The 22,070-nt window shown below is 36.5% G+C and overlaps 1 protein-coding gene across 8 annotated transcripts in view; it reads left to right on the forward strand.

Moving 5' to 3' along the window:
• The window catches only part of PTPN4 (protein tyrosine phosphatase non-receptor type 4), a 232,478-nt gene that overhangs the window by 45,219 nt on the left and 165,189 nt on the right, over nucleotides 1-22,070 (forward strand). For 7 of the 8 annotated variants that reach the window (XM_050752693.1, XM_050752700.1, XM_050752699.1 and 4 more), the window contains one exon: nucleotides 10,872-11,026. In XM_050752693.1, coding sequence (XP_050608650.1) covers nucleotides 10,889-11,026 — 138 coding nt within the window. In that variant the 5' untranslated portion in view covers nucleotides 10,872-10,888. Of the gene's footprint in view, nucleotides 1-6,411; nucleotides 9,767-10,871; nucleotides 11,027-22,070 lie in introns of those variants that run through there. The other variant, XM_050752694.1, reaches the window with a different exon arrangement.

The following is a 22,070-nucleotide window of genomic DNA, read 5'->3' on the forward strand; positions in this document are numbered from 1 at the left end:
TTACCTTTTGCAAAGTGTGGGTATTGTTCCAGACTGTTTTGTTCCATTGATCTGTTTTTCTTATCTTGATGCCTGTATGACATTGTCTTGGTTTTGCTAGCTTTATAGTAAGTCTTGAAATCAGGTATATTTACTCCCCTACGGTGTCCTTCTTTTTCAGAGTTGTTTTAGAAGTGGTAAAATTAGATGGACATCTTTGTTTTGTTCTTGATATTAGATGAAAGATGTTCAGTTTTTTGCCATTAAGTGCGATGTTAAATATGTTTTCCATAGATGTCCTTTATCAGGTCAAGAAGATCCAGCTGATCCCTTTCCTCCATTGTCTGCCACCTTTAGTCCATCTTTCTTGTGCTTTCTTGCTGCTGCTGCATATGGTCATGTCGTTTGTCTTCTATGGCCTAAACCCTTTAATCTGTATTTATAGTAATGGAAAAAATAACTAAGTTTTTGCCATTCGACCTTTGAAGTTAAAAGAAGGTCGGAAACAGCATGCATATTTTTATTAAACAAAATAGATAATGTTAATGGAATTTTAAATATGAAAAAATTGTATCACAGAATTTTAATTCACCAATCATGGTATGCATTTGCCTGAGCGCTTCTTCTTTTTCTGTATTTGTTCATATGTTTTATAGTTTGAACATCATTTATGTTCAACTCTTTCACTTAACATAATGTATATAACTTTTTACATATTTTTTGAACATAAAAATATTTATCTTGATTTTTACACTTTTAGAATATTTACAATTTTATAGGTACATTAAATATGTTTAAAGGAATGGACATTTTTATAGATTATAATTTATAATCCCTTTTTAAAAGAAATGGGCTCTTTCCTACTGTCAGCAGCTATTTATACATATATATCAATTTTACTGCAACATCTTTTTTTTTGAGATGGAGTTTTGCGCTTGTCACCCAGGCTGGAGTGCAATGGCGTGATCTCAGCTTACCACAACCTCCGACTTCCAGGTTCAAGCAATTCTCCTGCCTCAGCCTCCTGGGTAACTGGGATGACAGGCACCCGCCACCATGCCTGGCTAATGTTTGTATTTTTAGTAGAGACGGGGTTTCACCATGTTGGCCAGGCTGGTCCTGAACTCTGGACCTCAGGTGACCCGCCCGCCATGGCCTCCCAAAGTGTTGGGATTACAGGCATGAGTCACCATGCCCGGCCAGCTGCAACACCTTTCAAATGGAAAAGTAAAGATGTGATAAATAATTTTATTTGACCTTGTTTTCCCTTTTAAAACATGAAGATTTAGCATATTTTTTCCCAAAGAGAGAATTTTCAAGTAGTGAATTCTCCAGAAATTAATAATTATTGCATTGTGAAGTGAAAAGTAAATGTGGCAAGAAGTGGGAATATATTTGATACCTTGGTAACTAAAAATATTTTGTTCATGGAAAAATCAAGAGCTGATTAGACAATTCACTTAAGCTTTAGGTCTATATTTATTTGGATAGATTAATACCATATTCAGATAGGTTCTCTAAATATACTGTTTTATTAACTATTGTTTATTCATCTTCAAAGACTCAGCTTATAGTGTCAGACCAATTTATTCACAGCCGTAACTAGTGGAGTATGAGGCAGAAAAGCAGGCTGGGAGGAGTGCTGATTGTCAGGACCTGAAGAGTGGAAAATACACTGTTGATAGTTAATGAATGCTTTATTGGATGTATTGTTTGATGGCTCCTCCTTGGCTTCTCTCTGATCGAGTGATAAACCTTATAAAACCCAGGAGATAACCAAAATGTAGCTCTACACAATCATCTTTCATAGTTGTTATGGCAGGTGAAGTTGTTAGGAACATTTGAATGTTATTTTTCGGCTTCAGATTTTTGGAAACTAGGATGATTTAATGTTCCTCTATTGGTCTGTAGAGATTGTAGTAGCAAAGTTCAAACTACTGGTACTAATTTTTGTCACAGCTACTTTTAATCTCCATAAGTGAAATGCCGAAAAGCTATAATAAAACAGGAACAGTGATTATTTCAATGATGACTGCTTCTTAGTATTGGAAATATTTTATTGACAAACTATCCAACCCAAAGTTATCAAACAGGGGGAGGGGGGAGGGATTGCATTGGGAGTTATACCTGATGAAAATGACAAGTTGATGGGTGCTGACGAGTTGATGGGTGCAGCACACCAACATGGCACAAGTATACATATGTAACAAACCTGCACGTTATGCACATGTACCCTAGAACTTAAAGTATAATAATAAAAAGAAAAAGTTATCAAACAAATTAGTAGAACATTTGAAAAAAAAACAAAAACAAAAAACACTTCAGTTGATGATAACCCTTGTTAAAAATCCTCAGAAATAAGATGTATGTGTAATGGCAAATTTTTTGTTTTAAAGTTGGCCAGTCAAAAGGGAAATACTAAACATGGTAATTTGGTTATTATACTTTAGGTTGGGAGCATGAAGAATCACCTTTGTATCTGGCTGTAAGTCTGCTACCGCTCTAAGCACATATGAAATAATTGAGCTTACAGATTCTCACCTTTCTAAGAAGTTTGCCTAATTTAGGCACTTTTTTCACTCACAGAATTTATTCTTCTTGGAACTGAAAGAATATAATGGGGTTTGTAATTCCAAAACATTTCCCCAGGAAACAGAAAACAGAAATGAAGGAAAAGACTTTTGTTAAAGCTAACTAGGTGGGTTAGCTTCAAGTGCTGGTTCTCTTTTCCTGTGTCTTCACTTCATAAAATCAGGAGTTGATCATGCTTTTAATGTAATTATTTTCTGGTCAAGAAAAATACCATTCAGAAAATTTTAGACTCCTCCAGTGATCTAGTTTGTAAAATAAAAATGTGTTTGACCATTATGAAAGTAATTTTTCTTCATTTTCTTAAGTTACGTATAGAAGATACAATAGAAAAAAAAATGTGAGTCGATACATTCTTTTTGGGAAAAAGGGAGATAATACCTTATTAAAGGAAAAACGTGTAATGACTTCATTCCTCCAGATGGCTTTAAAGAGCCCTTTGTTCTCATATATTCTTTTAATTCTAAGAGGATGCAATCATTTTTTTTAATTTTTATTTTTTTATTATTATTATTTATTTTTTTTTTTTGAGACAGAGTCTCGCTCTGTCACCCAGGCTGGAGTGCAGTGGCCAGATCTCAGCTCACTGCAAGCTCCGCCTCCCGGGTTTACGCCATTCTCCTGCCTCAGCCTCCAAGTAGTAGCTGGGATTACAGGCGCCCGCCACCTCGCCCGGCTAGTTTTTTGTATTTTTTAGTAGAGACGGGGTTTCACTGTGTTAGCCAGGATGGTCTCGATCTCCTGACCTTGTGATCCACCCGTCTCGGCCTCCCAAAGTGCTGGGATTACAGGCTTGAGCCACCGCGCCCGGCCTATTTCTAGTTTTCTAAGAATTTTTATTATGAATGGGTGGTGAATTTTGTCAAATGCTTTTCTGCATTGATTGAAAATGTCATGTGATTTTTCTCCCTTAGTCTGTTAATAAGGTGGTTTATATTGATTGATTGTTAAAATATTGGGTGAAACTTTTTGCACCTTTGAAATAAAACCTGCTTGGTACATGGTATGTAATTCTTTTTACATATTGCTGAATTCTGGTTTCTTGTATTTTATTAAGTGTTTTTGTGTCTGTGTTCATGAGGAATATTAGTTTGTAGTTTTCTTTCTTTATGTTTTTGTCTGCTTTTTCCATCAGGGTAAAATTGGCTACATAGAATGATTTGAGAAGTATCCTTTTCTATTCTGCTTTCTGGAAGAGATCATCTAGAAATTGTGTTAATTTTTCTTTAAATGTTAGGCATATTTTCCCAGGAAACCCTTTGTGTTTGAATATTCTGTTGGGTGAGTTTTAGAATTATGAATTCAATTTTTAAAATAGTTATAGGGCTGTTTAAATTTTCTGTTTCATATTGACTGAATTTTGGCAGTTTGTGCCTTTCATGGAATTGGTTCTTTTTATGTCAAATTTATGAATAAGTTGTTTGTAGTATTACCATTTCAATGTTTGCAAAGTTTGTGTGGTATCCTCTGTTTCATTCCTAATGTTAGCGATTTGTGTTTTCTGTTTCTTTGTTAGCCTTGCTAGAGGTTTATTATGTTTATTGATCCTTTAAAGAACTAACTTTTTTCCCCTGTTGATTTTCTCTTTTTTATTTTCTTTAATTTCATTGATTTCTGTTCTTTGTTATTTCCTTCCTTCTGCTTGCTATGAGTTCATTTAGCTCTTTGTCTAGGTTCTTGAGGAGGGAGGTTAGATTACTGATTTGAGACATTTCCTGTTTTCTGTTCTATGCATATATTGCTGTAGATTTCTGTCAGCACTGCTTTAATCTTGTCTCACAAATTTTGGTATGTTGTGTTTTCATTTTTATTCAGTCAGTGAATCTTGATTTTTCCTTAAGATTTCCTCTTTGTCAAGTGGATTAGTAGACTTGTTTAGTTTCTACGTGTTTGGAGATTATTCTGTTATCTTTCTGTTGTTGATTCTGGTTTGATTCCATTGTTCTCAGAATACATTTTGCATAATTTCAGTTCTTTAAATATTTAGATTTGTTTCTTAGCCCAGGATATGGTCTCTCTTGAAATGTTCAGTGGACGTTTAAAAATAATGAGTATTGTGTTGTCTTTGCTAGAGTGTTCTATAAATAGTCATGATTAGATCCTGTTGGTTGGTAAGTTGGTTGGTAAGTTCTCTTATATTCTTGCTAATTTACCTAGTTGTATCAATTATTGAGAAAGGGGAGTTGAACTCTCCTATAATTGTGGGATTTATCTTTTTTTATTTCAGTTCGACAGTTTTTGCTTCATATATTTTTGCAGCTCTGTTGGTTGGTACATCCACATTTAGGATTGGTAATGTCTTGGTGGCTTGACCGTTTTATCATTATGTAATGCCTAACCTGTTCTTACGAATTTTATTTGTTCCCAAGTCTACTTTATCTGATACTAATATTGGTACTCTTCTTCCTATTGATTAATATTTCCATGATACATCTCTTTCCATCCTTGTACTTTCCACCTGCCTGTATTTTTATATGTGAGGAGAGTTTCTGGGAGACAGTATTATAGCTGGGCCATGTACCCCATCCCCACCCCCACTCTACCAATCACTGTCATTTTAGTTTCTTAGAGACAGGGTTTCTCTCTGTCTCTGACACTGGAGTACAGTGGTTACCACTGTACTCACTGTTACCTTGAACTCCTGGGCTCGAGGGATCCTCCTACCTCAGCCTCCTGAGTCGCTAGGACTACAGGCGCATGCTGCCATGCCCAGCTAATTTTGTTTTTTTTAAATTATACTTTAAGTTCTAGGGTACATGTGCACAATGTGCAGGTTTGTTACATAGGTATGCATGTGCCGTGTTGGTTTGCTGCACCTATTAACTCGTCATTTACATCAGGTATTTCTCCTAATGCTATCCCTCCCCCTGCCCTCCACCCCACGAACAGGCCCCCGTGTGTGATGTTCCCTGTCCTGTGTCCAAGTGTTCTCATTGTTCAGTTCCCACCTATGAGTGAAAACATGTGGTGTCTGGTTTTCTGTCCTTGTGATGCTTTGCTCAGAATGATGGTTTCCAGCTTCATCCATGTCCCTGCAAAGGACATGAACCCATCCTTTTTCATGGCTGCATAGTATTCCATGGTGTATATGTGCCACATTTTCTTAATCCAGTCTATCATTGATGGACATTTGGGTTGGTTCCAAGTTTTTGCTAGTGTGAATAGTGCTGCAACAAACATACGTGTGTATGTGTCTTTATAGTAACATGATTTATAATCCTTTGGGTTATAAGTAATGGGATTATTGGGTAAAATGGTATTTCTAGTTCTAGATCCTTGAGGAATCGTCACACTGTCTTCCACAGTGGTTGAACTAGTTTACAGTTCCACCAGCAGTGTAAAAGTGTTCTTATTTCTCCACATCCTCTCCAGCATCTGTTGTTTCCTGACTTTTTAATGATTGCCATTCTAACTGGCATGAGATGGTGTCTCATTGTGGTTTTGATTTGCATTTCTCTGATGACCAGTGATGATGAGCATTTTTTCATGTGTCTGTTGGCTTCATAAATGTCTTCTTTTGAGAAGTGTCTGTTCATATCCTTTGCCACTTTTTGATGGGGTTGTTTGTTTTTTTCTTATAAATTTGTTTAAGTTCTTTGTAGGTTCTGGATATTAGCCCTTTGTCAGATGGGTAGATTGCAAAAATTTTCTCCCATTGTGTAGGTTGCCTGTTCACTCTGATGAGTAGTTTCTTTTGCTGTGCAAAAGCTCTTTAGTTTAATTAGATCTCATTGTCTATTTTTTTGTTTTGTTTTTGCCATTGCTTTTGGTGTTTTAGACATGAAGTCCTTGCCCATGCCTATGTCCTGAATGGTATTGCCAGGCTTTCCTCTAGGGTTTTTATGGTTTTAGGTCTAACATTTAAGTCTTTAATCCATCTTGAATTAATTTTTGTATAAGGTGTAAGGAAGGGTTTCAGCTTTCTACATATGGCTAGCCAGTTTTCCCAGCACCATTTATTAAATGGGGCCATTTCTTGTTTTTCTCAGGTTTGTCAAAGATCAGATGGTTGTAGATGTGTGGTGTTATTTCTGAGGCCTCTGTTCTGTTCCATTGGTCTATTTGTCTGTTTTAGTACTGTGCTGTTTTGGTTACTGTAGCCTTGTAGCATAGTTTGAAGTCAGATAGCGAAATGCTTCCAGCTTTGTTCTTTTTGCTTAGGATTGTCTTCGCAATGTGGGCTCTTTTTTGGTTCCATATGAACTTTAAAGTAGTTTTTTCCAGTTCTGCGAAGGAAATCATTGGTAGCTTGATGGGAAGGGCATTAAATCTGTAAATTACCTTGGGCAGTATGGCCATTTCCATGATGTTGATTCTTCCTATCCATGAGCATGGAATGTTCTTCCATTTGGTTGTGTCCTCTTTTATCCCCAGAATTTCATATCCAGCCAAACTAAGCTTCATAAGTGAAGGAGAAATAAAATCCTTTACAGACAAGCAAATGCTGAGAGGCCACCAGGCCTGCCTTACAAGAGCTCCTGAAGGAAGCACTAAACATGGAAAGGAACAACTGGTACCAGCCACTGTAAAAACATGCCAAATTGTAAAGACCATCAATGCTAGGAAGAAACTGCATCAACTAACGGGCAAAATAACCAGCTAACATCATAATGACAGGATCAAATTCACATATAACAATATTAACCTTAAATGTAAATGGACTAAATGCCCCAATTAAAAGACACAGACTGGCAAATTGGATAAAGAGTCAAGAACCATCAGTGTGCTGTATTCAGGAGGCCCATCTCACATGCAGAGACACACATAGGCTCAAAATAAAGGTTTGGGAGAATATCTAACAAGCAAATGGAAAGCAAAAAAAAAAAAAGCAGGGGTTGCAATCCTAGTCTCTGATAAAACAGACTTTAAACCAACAAAGATCAAAAGAGACAAAGGAGACAAAGAAGGCTATTACATACTGGTAAAGGGATCAATTCAGCAAGAAGAGCTAACTATCCTAAATATATATGCACCCAATACAGGAGCACCCAGATTCATAAAGCAAGTCCTTAGAAACATACAAAGAGACTTAAACTCCCACACAATAATAATGGGAGACTTTAACACCTCACTGTCAGTATTAGACAAATCAATAAGACAGAAGATTAACAAGGATATCTAGGACTTGAACTCAGCTCTGCACCAAGTAGACCTAATAGATATCTACAGAACTCTCTACCCCAAATCAACAGAATGTACATTCTTTCCAGCACTACATTGCACTTATTCCAAAATTGACCGCATGGTTGGAAGTAAAGCATTCCTCAGCAAATGTAAAAGAACAGAAATCACAACAAACTGTCTCTCAGACCACAATGCAATCAAATTAGAACTCAGGATTAAGAAACTCACAAAAAACCACACAGCTACATGGAAACTGAACAATGTGCTCTTGAATGACTGCTGGATAAATAACAAAATTAAGGCAGAAATAAAGATGTTGTTGGAAACCAATGAGAACAAAGACACAATGTACCAGAATCTCTGGGACACATTTAAAGCAGTGTGTAGAGGGAAATTTATAGCACTAAATGCCCACAGGAGAAAGCAGGAAAGATCTAAAATCGACACCCTAACATTTCAATGAAAAGAACTAGAGAAGCAAGAGCAAACACATTCAAAAGCTAGCAGAAGGCAAGCAATAAGTAAGATCAGAGCAGAACTGAAGGAGATAGAGACACAAAAACCCCTTCAAAAAATCAATGAATCCAGGAGCTGGTTTTTTGAAAAGATCAACAAAATAGACCATTAGCCAGACTAATAAAGAAGAAAAGAGAGAAGAATCAAATAGACACAATAAAAAATGATAAAGGGGATATCATCACAGATCCCACAGAAATACAAACTACCATCAACTATAAAAACCTCTATGCAAATAAACTAGAAAATCTAGAAGAAATGGATAAATTCCTGGACACATACACCCTCCCAAGACTAAACCAGGAAGAAGTTGAATCTCTGAATAGACGAATAACAGGCTCTGAAATTGAGGCAATAATTAATAGCCTACCCACCAATAAAAGTCCAGGACCAGACGAATTCATAGCCACATTCTACCAGAGTTACAAAGAGGAGGAGCTGGTACCATTCCTTCTGAAACTATTCCAATCAATAGAAAAAGAGAGAATCTTCCCTAACTCATTTTATGAGGCCAACATCATCCTGATACCAAAGCCTGGCAGAGACACAACAAAAAAAGAGAATTTTAGACCAGTATCCCTGATGAACATCAATGCAAAAATCCTCAATAAAATACTGGCAAACCAAATCCAGGAACACATCAAAAAGTTTATCCCCCAAGATCAAGTTTGCTTCATCCCTGGGATGCAAGGCTAGTTCAGCATACACAAATCAATAAACGTAATCCATCACATAAACGGAACCAATGACAAAAACCACATGATTATCTCAATAGATGCAGAAAAGGCCTTTGACAAAATTCAACAGCGCTTCATGCTAAAAACTCTCAATAAATTCGGTATTGATGGAACATATCTCAAAACAATAAGAGCTATTTATGACAAACCCACAGCCAATATCATACTGAATGGGTAAAAACTGGAAGCATTCCCTTTGAAAACTGGCACAAGACAGGGATGCCCTCTCTCACCACTCCTATTCAACATAGTGTTGGAAGTTCTGGCTAGAGTAATCAGGCAAGAGAAAGAAATAAAGGGTATTCAGTTAGGAAAAGAAGAAGTCAAATTGTCCCTGTTTGCAGATGACATGATTGTATATATAGAAAACTCCATCTTCTCAGCCCAAAATCTCCTAAAGCTGATAAGCAACTTCAGCAAAGTCTCAGGATACAAAATCAATGTGCAAAAATCACAACCATTCCTATACACCAATAACAGACAAACAGAGAGCCAAATCATGAGTGAACTCCCATTCACAATTTCTACAAAGAGAATAAAATACCTAGCAATCCAGCTTATAAGGGATGTGAAGGACCTCTTCAAGGAGAACTACAAACCACTGCTCAACGAAATGAAAGAGGCCCACTAATTTTTAAAACATTCTTTTTTATAGAAACAGGGCCTCCCTGTGTTGTCCAGGCTGATCTCAAACTCCTGTCCTGAAGCAATCCTCCCACCTCCCAAATTGTTGGGATTACAGCCATAAGCCACTTCACCCAGCCCAATCACTGTCTTTTAATTTTGGAATTTTACTTGGTAAGCGCCTCCTTGTCAACATAGTAAGACTTTTTTCCCTTACACTATTTTTATATTTATATAACATTGGCTTTTACTTTGAGCTTTAATCTTTTGAAATGAATAATCTATGAGAGATCAACTCCAATTATTACCACTGATTTGAAATACTATTTTTATTATATTTTGCTTACTTATTATTCATACTGCTTACTACTTACTGCTTACTCATATTCAAACATCCCATATACTAGTCTTTCTTCTAGTTTAGTGTGTTTCCTTTACCTAATTGTCTTTAAGACAGAGTGTTATGTGTTTTAAAGTTTGAATCCTTAAATGCCTGAGTGTTTTAAGAGTTTTTTTTTCCCTCCTACCTTAATGTTAATTTTCTAGGTATATAAGTCAGTGTTTCAAAGAATATTCTTTCACAACTTTGAAGCTACAGCTTCATTGTCTTTAAACATCTAGTATTGCTGATATCACTGTGATTTCTGTTGTTTTATAGACCATCTAGTTTTTACCTCTTAGGTTAAAAATTCAGGAGCAAAGATTGGTCACCTTTTCTATTTTGCTTTTGTTTTCTTAGAAATAATACCAACAATACTATTAGGTTGAATTTTGAGGATGGTTAAAATGAAGGGTTTTTTTTTTTTTTTTTTTTTAACTTCTACGTTTCCCCAACACCTTAAGTTTTTTTAAAAAAGGAAGGGCCTGCCAAAGTTAAATAATTTTTCCTCCTGTTGTCATTCTACAGTGTTTTAAAATACCTGCATCAATGAGTAATATCCACCTTCCTAAGGCAGCATAATACTCCCACCCCTTTTGGCTACTCCAGAGTTTACATATTTTGAATTGGAATATGACTTCTTAAAAAATTTATGCATTAAATCTTCTGGATGGAGCAGTAAAAAAAAAAAAAAAAAAGCTCTTTTTCAAAACAGGTGGTAACTTTAGTTTGATGATGAACTATATATATCTAACTTATACCTACAACAATTCTTATTCTGGTGTTTCAAAATTTATAACTGTTTTCAACCTAAGTTTTAATTGAAAAAAATATAATAACTTTGCCTTTTAAACTACAGCATATATTTTACCAACCTTTTATTTAGTTATTATTTTATTTTATTTTTTTTTTTTTTTACTTAGACTTTGTGTGGACAGTAATGACCTCACGTTTCCGATTGCCTGCTGGCAGAACCTACAATGTACGAGCATCAGAGTTGGCCCGAGACAGACAGCATACAGAAGTGGTTTGCAACATCCTTCTTCTGGATAACACTGTACAAGCTTTCAAAGTCAATGTAAGTATTTTGTGTCTTTTAAAAAATATCTCTGGCTGTAAGTCTGAATTCAGTTATATATGTAAACTAGGATTATTAAATTATAGTAGAGTTTGAAAAGTCTTATTCAAGTAAAAAAGTCTTTCTGGTGCAGGATTGTATCAGGTGCATGCTCTCATTCAAACTGGGTCTTTTTAAAAAGTGTTGCTCACTGGACATTGTTGAGAAACCAACAGTGTGTCTTATGATTAGTAAGCAGATCCATAGTATGTGTGCGATTTTCATAAGTGTGCTTGAGGGGGCCTGAAAAGAATTTGTTGTTCTAAATAATTTATACATTTTTATGGTAATTTTACTGGTACTGCCTGTGAGTAAAATTTTTCCTGAACAAAAATAAATGACAGCCCTGATCTTATCTGTCGTCGAAATATTTATTTAACAAATATTTGTTCATCCTATTTGTGTCTAGCTTTATTTGCTCATTGTTATTTGTAAGTTTTACCCATGTGGTGTGTTAATAGTAGTTAGTTCATTGTTATTGCTCTGTAGTACCCTTTTGTATGAATATACTGTAGTTTACTTATCCTTTTACTTACCGTTTACTTGTCCAGTTTATTGTTGGTATATATTTGGATTTGTTTCCACTTTGGGCTCTTACAAATAATACTGCTGTGAACATTCTTGTACATATCTTGATACATATAAAAATGTATTCTCCCTTTTTATTTAAAAACTTTTCAACTTATATAGAAAAGGTGAAATAATACTATGATGAATACCCATATACCCTTTACCTAGATTGACCCAGTGTTAACATTTTGCACATTTGCTTTATGTTTCCTTCTCTCTTCATGATTTTTTTCCCTGAACCTTTTGAAAATAAGTACTTTAGCATCCCAAGAATCTCATAATTACCACATACCTAAATTTAACTTTATGAAAATAATAATATATTCAGTCTGTATTCAAACTGGAGTTCTTATTCTTCAGGATGTTTTGTTATTTCCAAATTCTTCAGGGTGTTTTCTGCTGTATTACTTGGGTATTTCTATACTTCGAAATCTTTAAGTAATATAAAATATGAATCTTACACCAGGGCCAGTCGGGGGGTGAGGGACTGGGGGAGAGATAGCATTAGGAGAAATACCCAGTGTAAATGATGAGTTGATGGGTGCAGCAAAACAGCATGGTACATGTATACCTATGTATCAAACCTGCATGTTGTGCACATGTACCTTAGAACTTAAAGCATAATAATAAAAAAAAATCTTTCTTATTTACCAGTTTAAGCTTAAAATTTTCTGTGTACTACTATATAAGCAGGATTATGAATTTATCTGAAATTCCAAGCTGTTTCACATTGAAAAAGGGGCTGCAGAGTAGTGAATGTTCCATCATTATCATTAAAAATACCTTCAACATTATCTAAAATACCCAACTGATTTAGTGTGCTTTTCTAAAAAGCTAAACTTTTGATTTCTTTTGTATTCTATCATCTGTTAATACATAGTTGGAATATAGTTTGCCAAAAAGAGATAATATAAAAGAAGAGAATTCTACTTCATACAAATTTCTATTTAATAGAAACTCTCATGTATTAGACAGTTGATATAAGAAAATAAGCCTTTTTTCCTATTATTCATGTGTTAGAATTCTTTTTTGGAAAAGGCATAAACTTAATAACTTTTGTCTTAGCTTAAATTTAATTAATACTTAGTTTTCATTTTAACTATAGTTTTGACTATATTTCAAAATATTGTAAAAAGGTTTGGTATGTTTCCCAGCTAGCATAATTTTCTGTTGAGCACTTTAGTTGACAGTAGTATGCTGTATTTTTCAATGTGCTGTCTAGTTACTCTTTTAGAAAGACATATATATTTAATGTACTTTTATATGTTTATATTTTAAAAATATATATTACATATATTTAGCTGGCAGTTTCAATAGACCTGGATATATTACCTAGAATGGTAAGTAAGCTTACCATTCTGTGGTGCTAGAAACTTTCTCTACCATTATCTCAGGTCATCAAAAAACTTGAGGAGCAGTGTATATAAAAAATTGTTGGATGTGTAGTATATTTATTCCTCTGGGCATTTAAACCCAGGCCATTCAAACCAGAAGAGTTGCTTTGTGCTTTTAGATAGATTATTTATCTTTTAATCTATGTGAATAAATCTCCAGTTATATACTTTACAACCTGTGGAGTGGTATGTGGCAGCCTGCAAACTAATTGGGGGTTTGAGAGTTCTGGTGTTTGTTTTCTTGTGTCCACTTAGTACCATTAAGTCTCAGAAATCCTTTATGGGCATCTGCCAGGTTCACCAGCATTTCTCTGTTCACCAGGAAGGAGAACTACTCAGTTTCCTTTGGAGACTACCAAGCAATGATTTATAAAGTCAACCATTGGAGTCATTGCTTTTCATGAAAGATTTTTGCACCACAGGTAAAATATTCATGTTGCCAAAGCCTGCTTTTTTTCATCTGGCAATTATCTCATCAAAGCTGTTTCTGTATTTTCTGAGGGAAATTTTTGTAATGAAGGAGTTGATATAACTTCACTAGATCTTGCTTTCTCCCTGCTGTGGACATAGGAGTGATAAGCCTATTATCACTGGGTTTGTGTTGGCTTGCGTTGTTTCAGTGTCAAGTCCTATTTTCACTATGGCTTTGGTATAACCATTTATTTACTGTAGCCAACCTATGGAGTGTATTGGCCCTCTCGTGCCATGCATTCTTTGTCACTAAATGAATTCATGGCATGAGAATTCATCTCACCAAATATGTTTGCATTAACAACTCACTAAATATGTTTGCATTAAATACTTTAAAATGCATAGTGTCTGTACTACATGGATTGATGTCTTCAATCTATGAGGATTTTTACCCCTAATTTTTGACTTGACTTTTACTTTGGTGCAGCTGATTAACATTAGCCTGTATGATGAACAAGGAAGGGCTGGGAGGGCCAGCTTATTTTAGTTACTGTGACTGCATAAGAAATTACCCTAAAACTTAGTGGCATAAAATAACCATGTATTGTCCTCAGGGATTCCGTGAGTCAGAGATTCACAGACACACAAAAAAGGCTTAATTTTGTTCCATTATGTGTCAGGCCTCAGCTGGAAGACTCAAAGACTGGAGGCTAGAATCATTTGAAGGCTTATTCACTGACATGGCTGTTACCTGAAACCTTAGCTGAGGCTGAGGCACCTATATATGACCTCTTTATGTCCTGGACTTCTTCATAGCACAGTGGCTGGTTTCTTTCTTTCTTTCTTTTTTTTTTTTTGAGATGTAGTTTTGCTGTTGTTGCCCAGGCTGGAGTACAATGGCGCGATCTCCGCCTCCCAGGTTTGAACAATTCTCCTGCCTCAGCTTCCCTAGTAGCTAGGATTACAGGCATGTGCCACCACACTTGGCTAATTTTGTATTTTTAGTAGAGACAGGGTTTCTCCTTGTTGGTCAGACTGGTCTCGAACTCCAGTGATCTGCCTGTCTTCACCTCCCAAAGTGCTAGGATTACTGGCATGAGCCACCATGCCTGACCACAGTGGCTGGTTTTTTTTTTTTTTTTTTTTTTGAGACGGAGTCTCGCTCTGTTGCCCAGACTGGAGTGCAGTGGTGCAATCTCGGCTCACTGCAAGCTCCGCCTCCCGGGTTCACGCCATTCTCCTGCCTGAGCCTCCCGAGTAGCTGGGACTACAGGCGCCTGCCACCTTGCCCGGCTAATTTTTTTGTATTTTAGTAGAGACGGGGTTTCATTGTGTTAGCCAGGATGGTCTCGATCTCCTGACCTCGTGATCCGCCAGTCTCGGCCTCCCAAAGTGCTGGGATTACAGGCGTGAGCCACCGCACCTGGCCAAGTGGCTGGTTTCTAAGGGTGAGCATCTTGAGAGAGAGAGAGCCAGACTGTAGCCATATTGCCTTTCCAATCTGGCCTTGGAAGTCATGTAATGTTACTTGTTCCATGTTCTATTTGTCAAGGTTGTCAGAGAGTTAAGTGAAAGGAAATAGACTGCATCTTGATAAAAAGTGGAGGATCATCATGTGGGATCAGAAATGTTGCTCTGGACTTACTGGGAAAATACAGTCTGCCAGTATGGCATCCTGGTGGAGGTGTCCATTTTGCCTCTTCCTCATCACTTACTGTACCCATCTTCCTACCTTCATAGATACCCAGAAATTTCATCCCAGAACTGTCTGCTTTGCTTCTCAAGGGGTAGCTACCATATTTAAGGAGTCAGAGATGATGAAAGATGGGTTTAATTTTTATTACTTGCTCTTTGTGTTTGTTATTTAAATTATTTATCCAGGTGTGCCATACTTTTAAAAAAATGTGTATGTGTATGTATGTGTGACACTCACACATCTGTCTTTTAAATTTGATTTATATATGTTTTATTTTATAAGTGTATGTATGTACATGTAATTGACTTATTCATTTACACAATTTTCAAAGCCATATAGTTTTATAGGTCTTGTGTTTGTAGAGCCTACTGCCAGTTTTCTTAGAGCTGAGTGAGAGGAAGGGATTGGAGAGGACTTCCCTATTCGCTATTTAGACTGTCTTATTTTGCAGGCTCTGTCTGTACAATACAGGCAGTATAATCTGCCTGTACAATTAGTACAGTACAAATTAATCAGCTACACAGGATGCTCCTGATTCCAGAGTCGTCCTGGTTCATTTTCTTCAGAGAGTAAATCTCCAGTTCTCATGGTGATTGGCTGAAGGGGAGGGGAAGTGAGAGAAGTCACGTAGGGGCTGTTGCTTATATAGACTCTCAAACAACATTTTTTCAGTCCTGACACCTGCCTTCTCTTTTTAAAAGATAATTTGTACCCCTATTTCTAGAGTTTGTGGGGTAAAGAACTTGCTTCTAGGCCTTTCTCACACTGTTAGCTTTCGTTTAGCTTTTTTTCTGTCACTTAAGTTAAGGTGACCACTTAAGTTGCTTTTCATTTTCCAAAATTTTCTTAGTGTAGTCTTTTCTTTCATTACTAACTATACCTACACTGTTATTTTAGTGTACCTTGAGCAAATGTTTATGTTCAGCCTTCCTCATTTTTAACCTTGACATCTCAAGTTGATTGTCAACAATGCCTACCTTGAAGGAGAATTTATTAAATACCAAACTTTTAAAAATAAAATCAGATGTTAAAATGGAGTTTGTTATCTTTAGTACAAAAAGACATGATAATTTTGCCATCTTTTATAGTATATGAAAAGTCCAACTTTATAGTGTATGATAGATTTTTAAAGCTTTTATCTATTTTGAAATCCTTTTTTTCCTAGGCTGTAATCATATGAAACACTAGAAAATTCTTTCATCAATCAAATTTATAGTTGAGCACAATTAAGGTGACCATATTTCTTCTTTTATTATTTCATCGTGTTGTGGTTTCATCAGGCATATATAGTTCTTGGGTCTTTTTTTTTTTTTCTTTTTCTTTTTAATACTTTAATTTCTGGGATACATGTGCCTGACCTTTCTCTCTGGCTGCCCTTAACATATTTTTCTTCGTTTCAACCTTGGTGAATCTGATGATTACGTGTCTTGGGGTTGCTCTTCTCAGTAGTTATAGGTGTGTGGCATTATTTCTGGGCTTTCTGTTCTGTTCCATTGGTTTATATGTCTGTTTTTGTGCTAGTATCATACTGTTTTTGGTTACTGTAGCCCTGTAGTATAGTTTGAAGTCAGGTAGTGTGATGCCTCCAGATTTGTTATTTTTGCTTAGGATTGCCTTGACTATTTAGTTTCTTCTTTGGCTTCATATGAATTTTAAAATAGTTTTCTCTAGTTCTTTGAAGAATGTCAATGATAGTTTAATAGAAATAGCATTGAATCTATAAATTGCTTTGGGTAGTATGACCATTTTAACGATGTTGAGTCTTCCTATCCATGAGCATGGAATGTTTTTCCATTTGTTAGTGTCCTCTCTGATGTCTTTGACCAGTTGTTTGTAGTTCTCCTCGTAGAGATCTTTAACTTCCCTAGTTGTGTTCCTAGACATTTTATTCTTTTTGTGGCAGTTGTGAATGGGAGTTCATTCCTGATTTGGCTCTTGGCTTGACTCTTGTTGGTGTATAGGAATGCTTGTGATTTTTGCACATTGATTTTGTTTCCTGAGACTTTACTGAAATTGTTTATCAGCTTAAGAAGCTTTTGGGCTGAGACTATGGGGTTTTCTAGATATAGGATGATGTCTACAAACAGGGATAGTTGACTTCCTCTCTTCCTGTTTGGATACCATTTTTTTTCTTTCCCTTGCCTGATTGCCCTGATCAGAACTTCCAATACTATGTTGAATAGGAGTGATAAGCAAGAGCCTCCTTGTCTACACATAATATTTACATCACCCCTAAGTCTGTTTTTATTGACTGCTTTGTCTCTTGATTGTCAGTCACTTTCCCCTGCTTTACACATCTGCTAACTTGTTGTTGTATATTGAACATTGAGTGAAATGTAGAGTAATGGACAGCATACTATGGCCATGGGCCAAATCCAACCTCGTGGCTGTTATTGCATGGCCTATAGCTAAGAATGGCTTTTTACATTTTTAAAGGTTACTGTTTTTGCGATGTTGCCCAGGCTGGTCTTGAACTCCTGGCCTCAAGCAATCCTCCCACCTCGGTTTCCCAGAGCGCTGAGATTACAGCTATGAGCCACCATACCCAGCCTCTGTTTGTTTTCAAAGAGAATGTACAACAGAGACTATGTGTCCTAAAAGCCTAAAAGTAGTTACTTTCTGGCCCTTTATAGGAAAGGTTTGGACCCCTATTTGTTGGAGCTCTGGATTATTATATCCCTCTAAATAGTAGTGAATTATTTTATGGCAGGCAGTTAAATAGCCAGCAGATCACTTTGATCTTATGGAGGTTAGTTTTAAGCTTTTTAAGGTAGGTCTGTTTCACTTTTGTTCTTACTCCTAGGACACAGTTTGTCTAGGGTCTCAACTGAGTGACCAAGGTGTTCATCAAGATATCTCTCCTCTGAGCCTGGACCACATCTTCTCAGAACTGCACAACCTTTGAAATCTCTGTTTAGTTAACAGCTATTTTCTCCTAGAGATTCTAACCCTGTGTATGCACATCCTATGAAGCAAATAAGGACCATAGGGGAATTTCATGTGTATTTTTATAGCTTTTTTTCTTTGACTTTCTCCGTTCTAATAACCTATCCCCAAAACCCTGGCATCTTAGCAACCCCAAACATTAATTTTAGTTTTCTTATCCTAGCAAGACTGCCACTGTCAGCTTGGGCTTTGTTTCTCCACCGTACGTTTTGGCAAGTGCCCCCAAGGAGAAAGCCAGTGTGAGACTTGATTCATCTGCCCTTTTCTCCCAAGGATCATAGCCCTGTATTGGTTGGTATCTGTTGCTTGTAAATGTTACATACATGTTTTATTTGGTCTATATTTGGTCTGGTTTTTATAGATGTTTATAACAGGAGAGTATTCCAATACCAGCTACTCTTTATGATTAGAACCCCAAATCCTCATTATTTTAAAATATGAAAATGTATCTCATTATGTAATCAGTGAATTTTGATTTGAAACATTTAACATGTTACTTGCTGTATTTTCTGATTCATTGTTTGCTTGACCCAGATAGTTGAGCCAAATAGGACTTAGATCTCAGTTAATAATAGTAAATATATGCATCTTATAAAATCGAAATGGCCCTTGCTTTCCAAAGATGGAACCCTAAACAGCTGGGCTAATGGATTTGATGTTTTAGAAGATTTCATCTGCCACATTTGAGATTCACCTTCACACGAGTTGATCTGGGCATAACCGTTGTCAGAGAAACTTCTTTCCTTGGCTTATTAATGCTTAATTATTTAACTTTTTTTGTTTGTTGTTTACATATCTAGCATCTTAAAACTATTTCATAAATATTTTAACCTATACCCATTTTTTCTCTAATGTATTCACAGTGTGTAAGAAATACTTGACTGTTGTTTTTTGTTTTGTTTTGTTTAGAGACAGTGTCTTGCTTATCTTCCAGGATGAAATGTGGTAGTACCATCATAGTTTAATGCAGCCTTGAACTCCTGGGCTCAAGGGAATCCTCCCACCTCAGCTTCCCAAGTTGCTGGGACTACGGCCATGCGCCACCATGACCAGCTAATTTAAAAAATGTTTTAGAGACGAAGTCTCACTGTGCTGTTCAGGCGGGTCTCGAACTCCTGGCTTCAAGTGATCCTCCCACCTCGACCTCCCACACTGCTGGAATTACAGGCATGAGCCATGGTGCCTGGCCTACTTGGCTCTTAAATGTGCTGCCTTTCATACTCTTGAAGGGATTAATCATTTAAATATTTTTACCATCATAGTGCTTTGGATATCTCTCCTGAATTTTATTTAATAGCATGCCCATCTGAGATAGATGTGATCTGTTCTTTGGGAAAGGGTGTATGACATAGCTCTGTTTTCTTGCTAGTACTTGCAAAAAGAAGCTTTTGGTATTCATTGGAATGGAGTTGGTGAGCATAGAAAGAGTTATAGTTATCACATAAGGAAGCTACATGACTCACTCTGCCACCTCACTGCTTCCCCTGGGTTAATTGTCTGTCCTGATTCCCATGTGGATTCAAGAATCCCCCAAGGAAGCCCTGATGCCCAGTCTGGCTCTTTGCCCAGATGCTGGTGTTGGTATTGATGTTGATGGATGTGCTCTGCTGATCATAATACTCTAGAGAAGAAGTTGCGTCTTATCTTTGAACCCACCATTCATAATGTTTATTCCTAACTCAAATTGGATAGTTCAATATCTGTATATCAGGAATTTGGTTTCATAATAAAGTTAATATCCATTTATTTGAGTCTTTGTCCTTATTTAACATTCTTTTCAATAATTAGACTTAATAATTATGCTTCCAAATATTTAAAATAAAACAAAGCTGGACTTGCATATATATATGTATACTTTACATATATATATACACAGCTTTACACACACACATGTGTGTGCGATCTCGGCTCACTGCAACCTCTGCCTCCCAGGTTCAAGCAATTCTCCTGCCTCAGCCTCCCAAGTGGCTGGGACTAGAGGCGCCCGCCACCACGCCCAGCTAATTTTTGTATTTTTACTAGGGACAGGGTTTCACCGTGTTGGCCAGGATAGTTTTGATCTCTTGACCTTGTGATCTGCCCAACGGAGCCTCCTAAAGTGCTGAGATTACAGGCGTGAGCTACCGCTCCCAGCCTCTATAATTTTTTAATGTATCAGTTTGGTTTCCATAAAGAAAAGTGACAGCTGTACTATGTGAGGAATTAGTATTATCACACATTTTTTTTGAATGTGCAGACATTTCCTTTTGATGATTCATTTGATTTGTTTATGATAAACTTCAGAGCTCGTAGTTTTGGCTTTCTTTTGCAATTATTTAATTTTTTTCATGTAAAATTTGGATGTTGATAGGCACTGATACATTAATAGGTACTTAATTTTAGCACTAGGTTAATTTACAACTTTGGATTCACTATATTTTTTGACATCACTTATTTTGAGTCACTGTGAGATGACTTTCATTTTTCTTCATCAAGAATATCTTGTGTGGGATGTGTGCTAGTTCTTTATATCCTTCATTTTTGAAAATGTCTAAGTTTTACCCTAGACTTAATTGATAGTTTGGGTAGAGAATTTCAAATTGGAAATAATTTATCAGAGTTTTGAAAATATTGCCTTCTATTAATATTGCTGATGAGGAGTGTGATACTATTCCAATTCCTGATTGTTTATGTATGACATATTGTTTGTAGACATTTAAAACATGTTTTCCTTTTCACATTTCTTTTTGCTTAAATTTCATGTAGATCGTGCATGAAATCCACCGGCTTGCAATATGACACTCTTTTGCTTTCCACTATGCCTGACGTCCCTAGATTTGAAGCCACTTCAGTTTGTCTTAGAATATTTCAGGGGAGGTATGGGATTAAGAACTGAGGGACACAACTATTCCCTACATGAATTTTCAACCTTCCTTTCCCAGTTTTAGCCTCATGCCTTATCTTGCTGTTTCTCACACTTATCCTGCAATGTTTGAGCCTTTCTGTGTATTTGATTTGCTTTCTGTTGGAATCTCTCTCTGCAGGTATTTGGTGTTTAGTTCTGCTGTCTCTTCCACATGCTTTCTGTCTTCCAAAGTGTATTAGTATCTCTCTTTTTGTTGTTGTTGTTTTTTTGGGTTTTTTTGGAGGTGGAGTCTTCTTCTGTCGCCCAGGCTGGAGTGCAGTGGCGTGATCTGAGCTCACTGCAACCTCCGCCTCCCGGGTTCAAGCGATTCTCCTGCCTCAGCCTTCCAAGTCGCTGGGACTACAGACATGTGCCACAATGCCCAGCTAATTTTTATATTTTTAGTAGAGACGGGGTTTCACTATGTTGGCCAGGTTTGTCTCGATCTCCTGATCTTGTGATCCACCTGCCTCAGCCTCCCGAAGTGCTGGGATCACAGGTGTGAGCCACCGCGCCCGGCCTGTATGTCAGTATCTCTTTAGCCGATATCGTCTCTCCTTTTGTTGTTCTTGTCGTTTTTAGTACATTCCTTCTTTTTTTCCCCTTCAAATTAATGGTCTTTCAGGAATGAGTAAAAGGTAAACACATTTTCATTCCATCATATTTAATCGTAGGTTTAAGCCTTTTTGAACAGTAAGTTATAAATTATTTTTCCTTTAGAAGAATAAAAACAGTGGATGGTGGTTTGCCATGACATTTGAAATCACATTGTTGTATTTTAATTAAAATCAAGTTTTTATTTTTGAAGTTTGCCTCTCCCCACATTTCTATTTTACATGTGTTTTGGGGGACTATAACAAGAGTCACCTTAACCAGTTTGTATTCAAGCACCTAAATATTGCAATCTTATCTCAACCTTTATTCTTTTACTGTAACTGCTTCCTCAGTGATTATCTAGTTAAGAAATTCATCAGTTTATCAAGGCTCATTTTGTTTGACCTCTAGGAGCTTTAAAAACTGTTAACTGCTCCTTGTTTCAAGGAAAGCTGTCTTCTGTGTGATCTCATTCTGGATATACTTCATCTGTTTCTTACATATCAGTAT

The sequence above is a fragment of the Macaca thibetana genome, chromosome 12 (assembly GCF_024542745.1).
Source record: "Macaca thibetana thibetana isolate TM-01 chromosome 12, ASM2454274v1, whole genome shotgun sequence".
NCBI classification, from domain to species: domain Eukaryota; kingdom Metazoa; phylum Chordata; class Mammalia; order Primates; family Cercopithecidae; genus Macaca; species Macaca thibetana.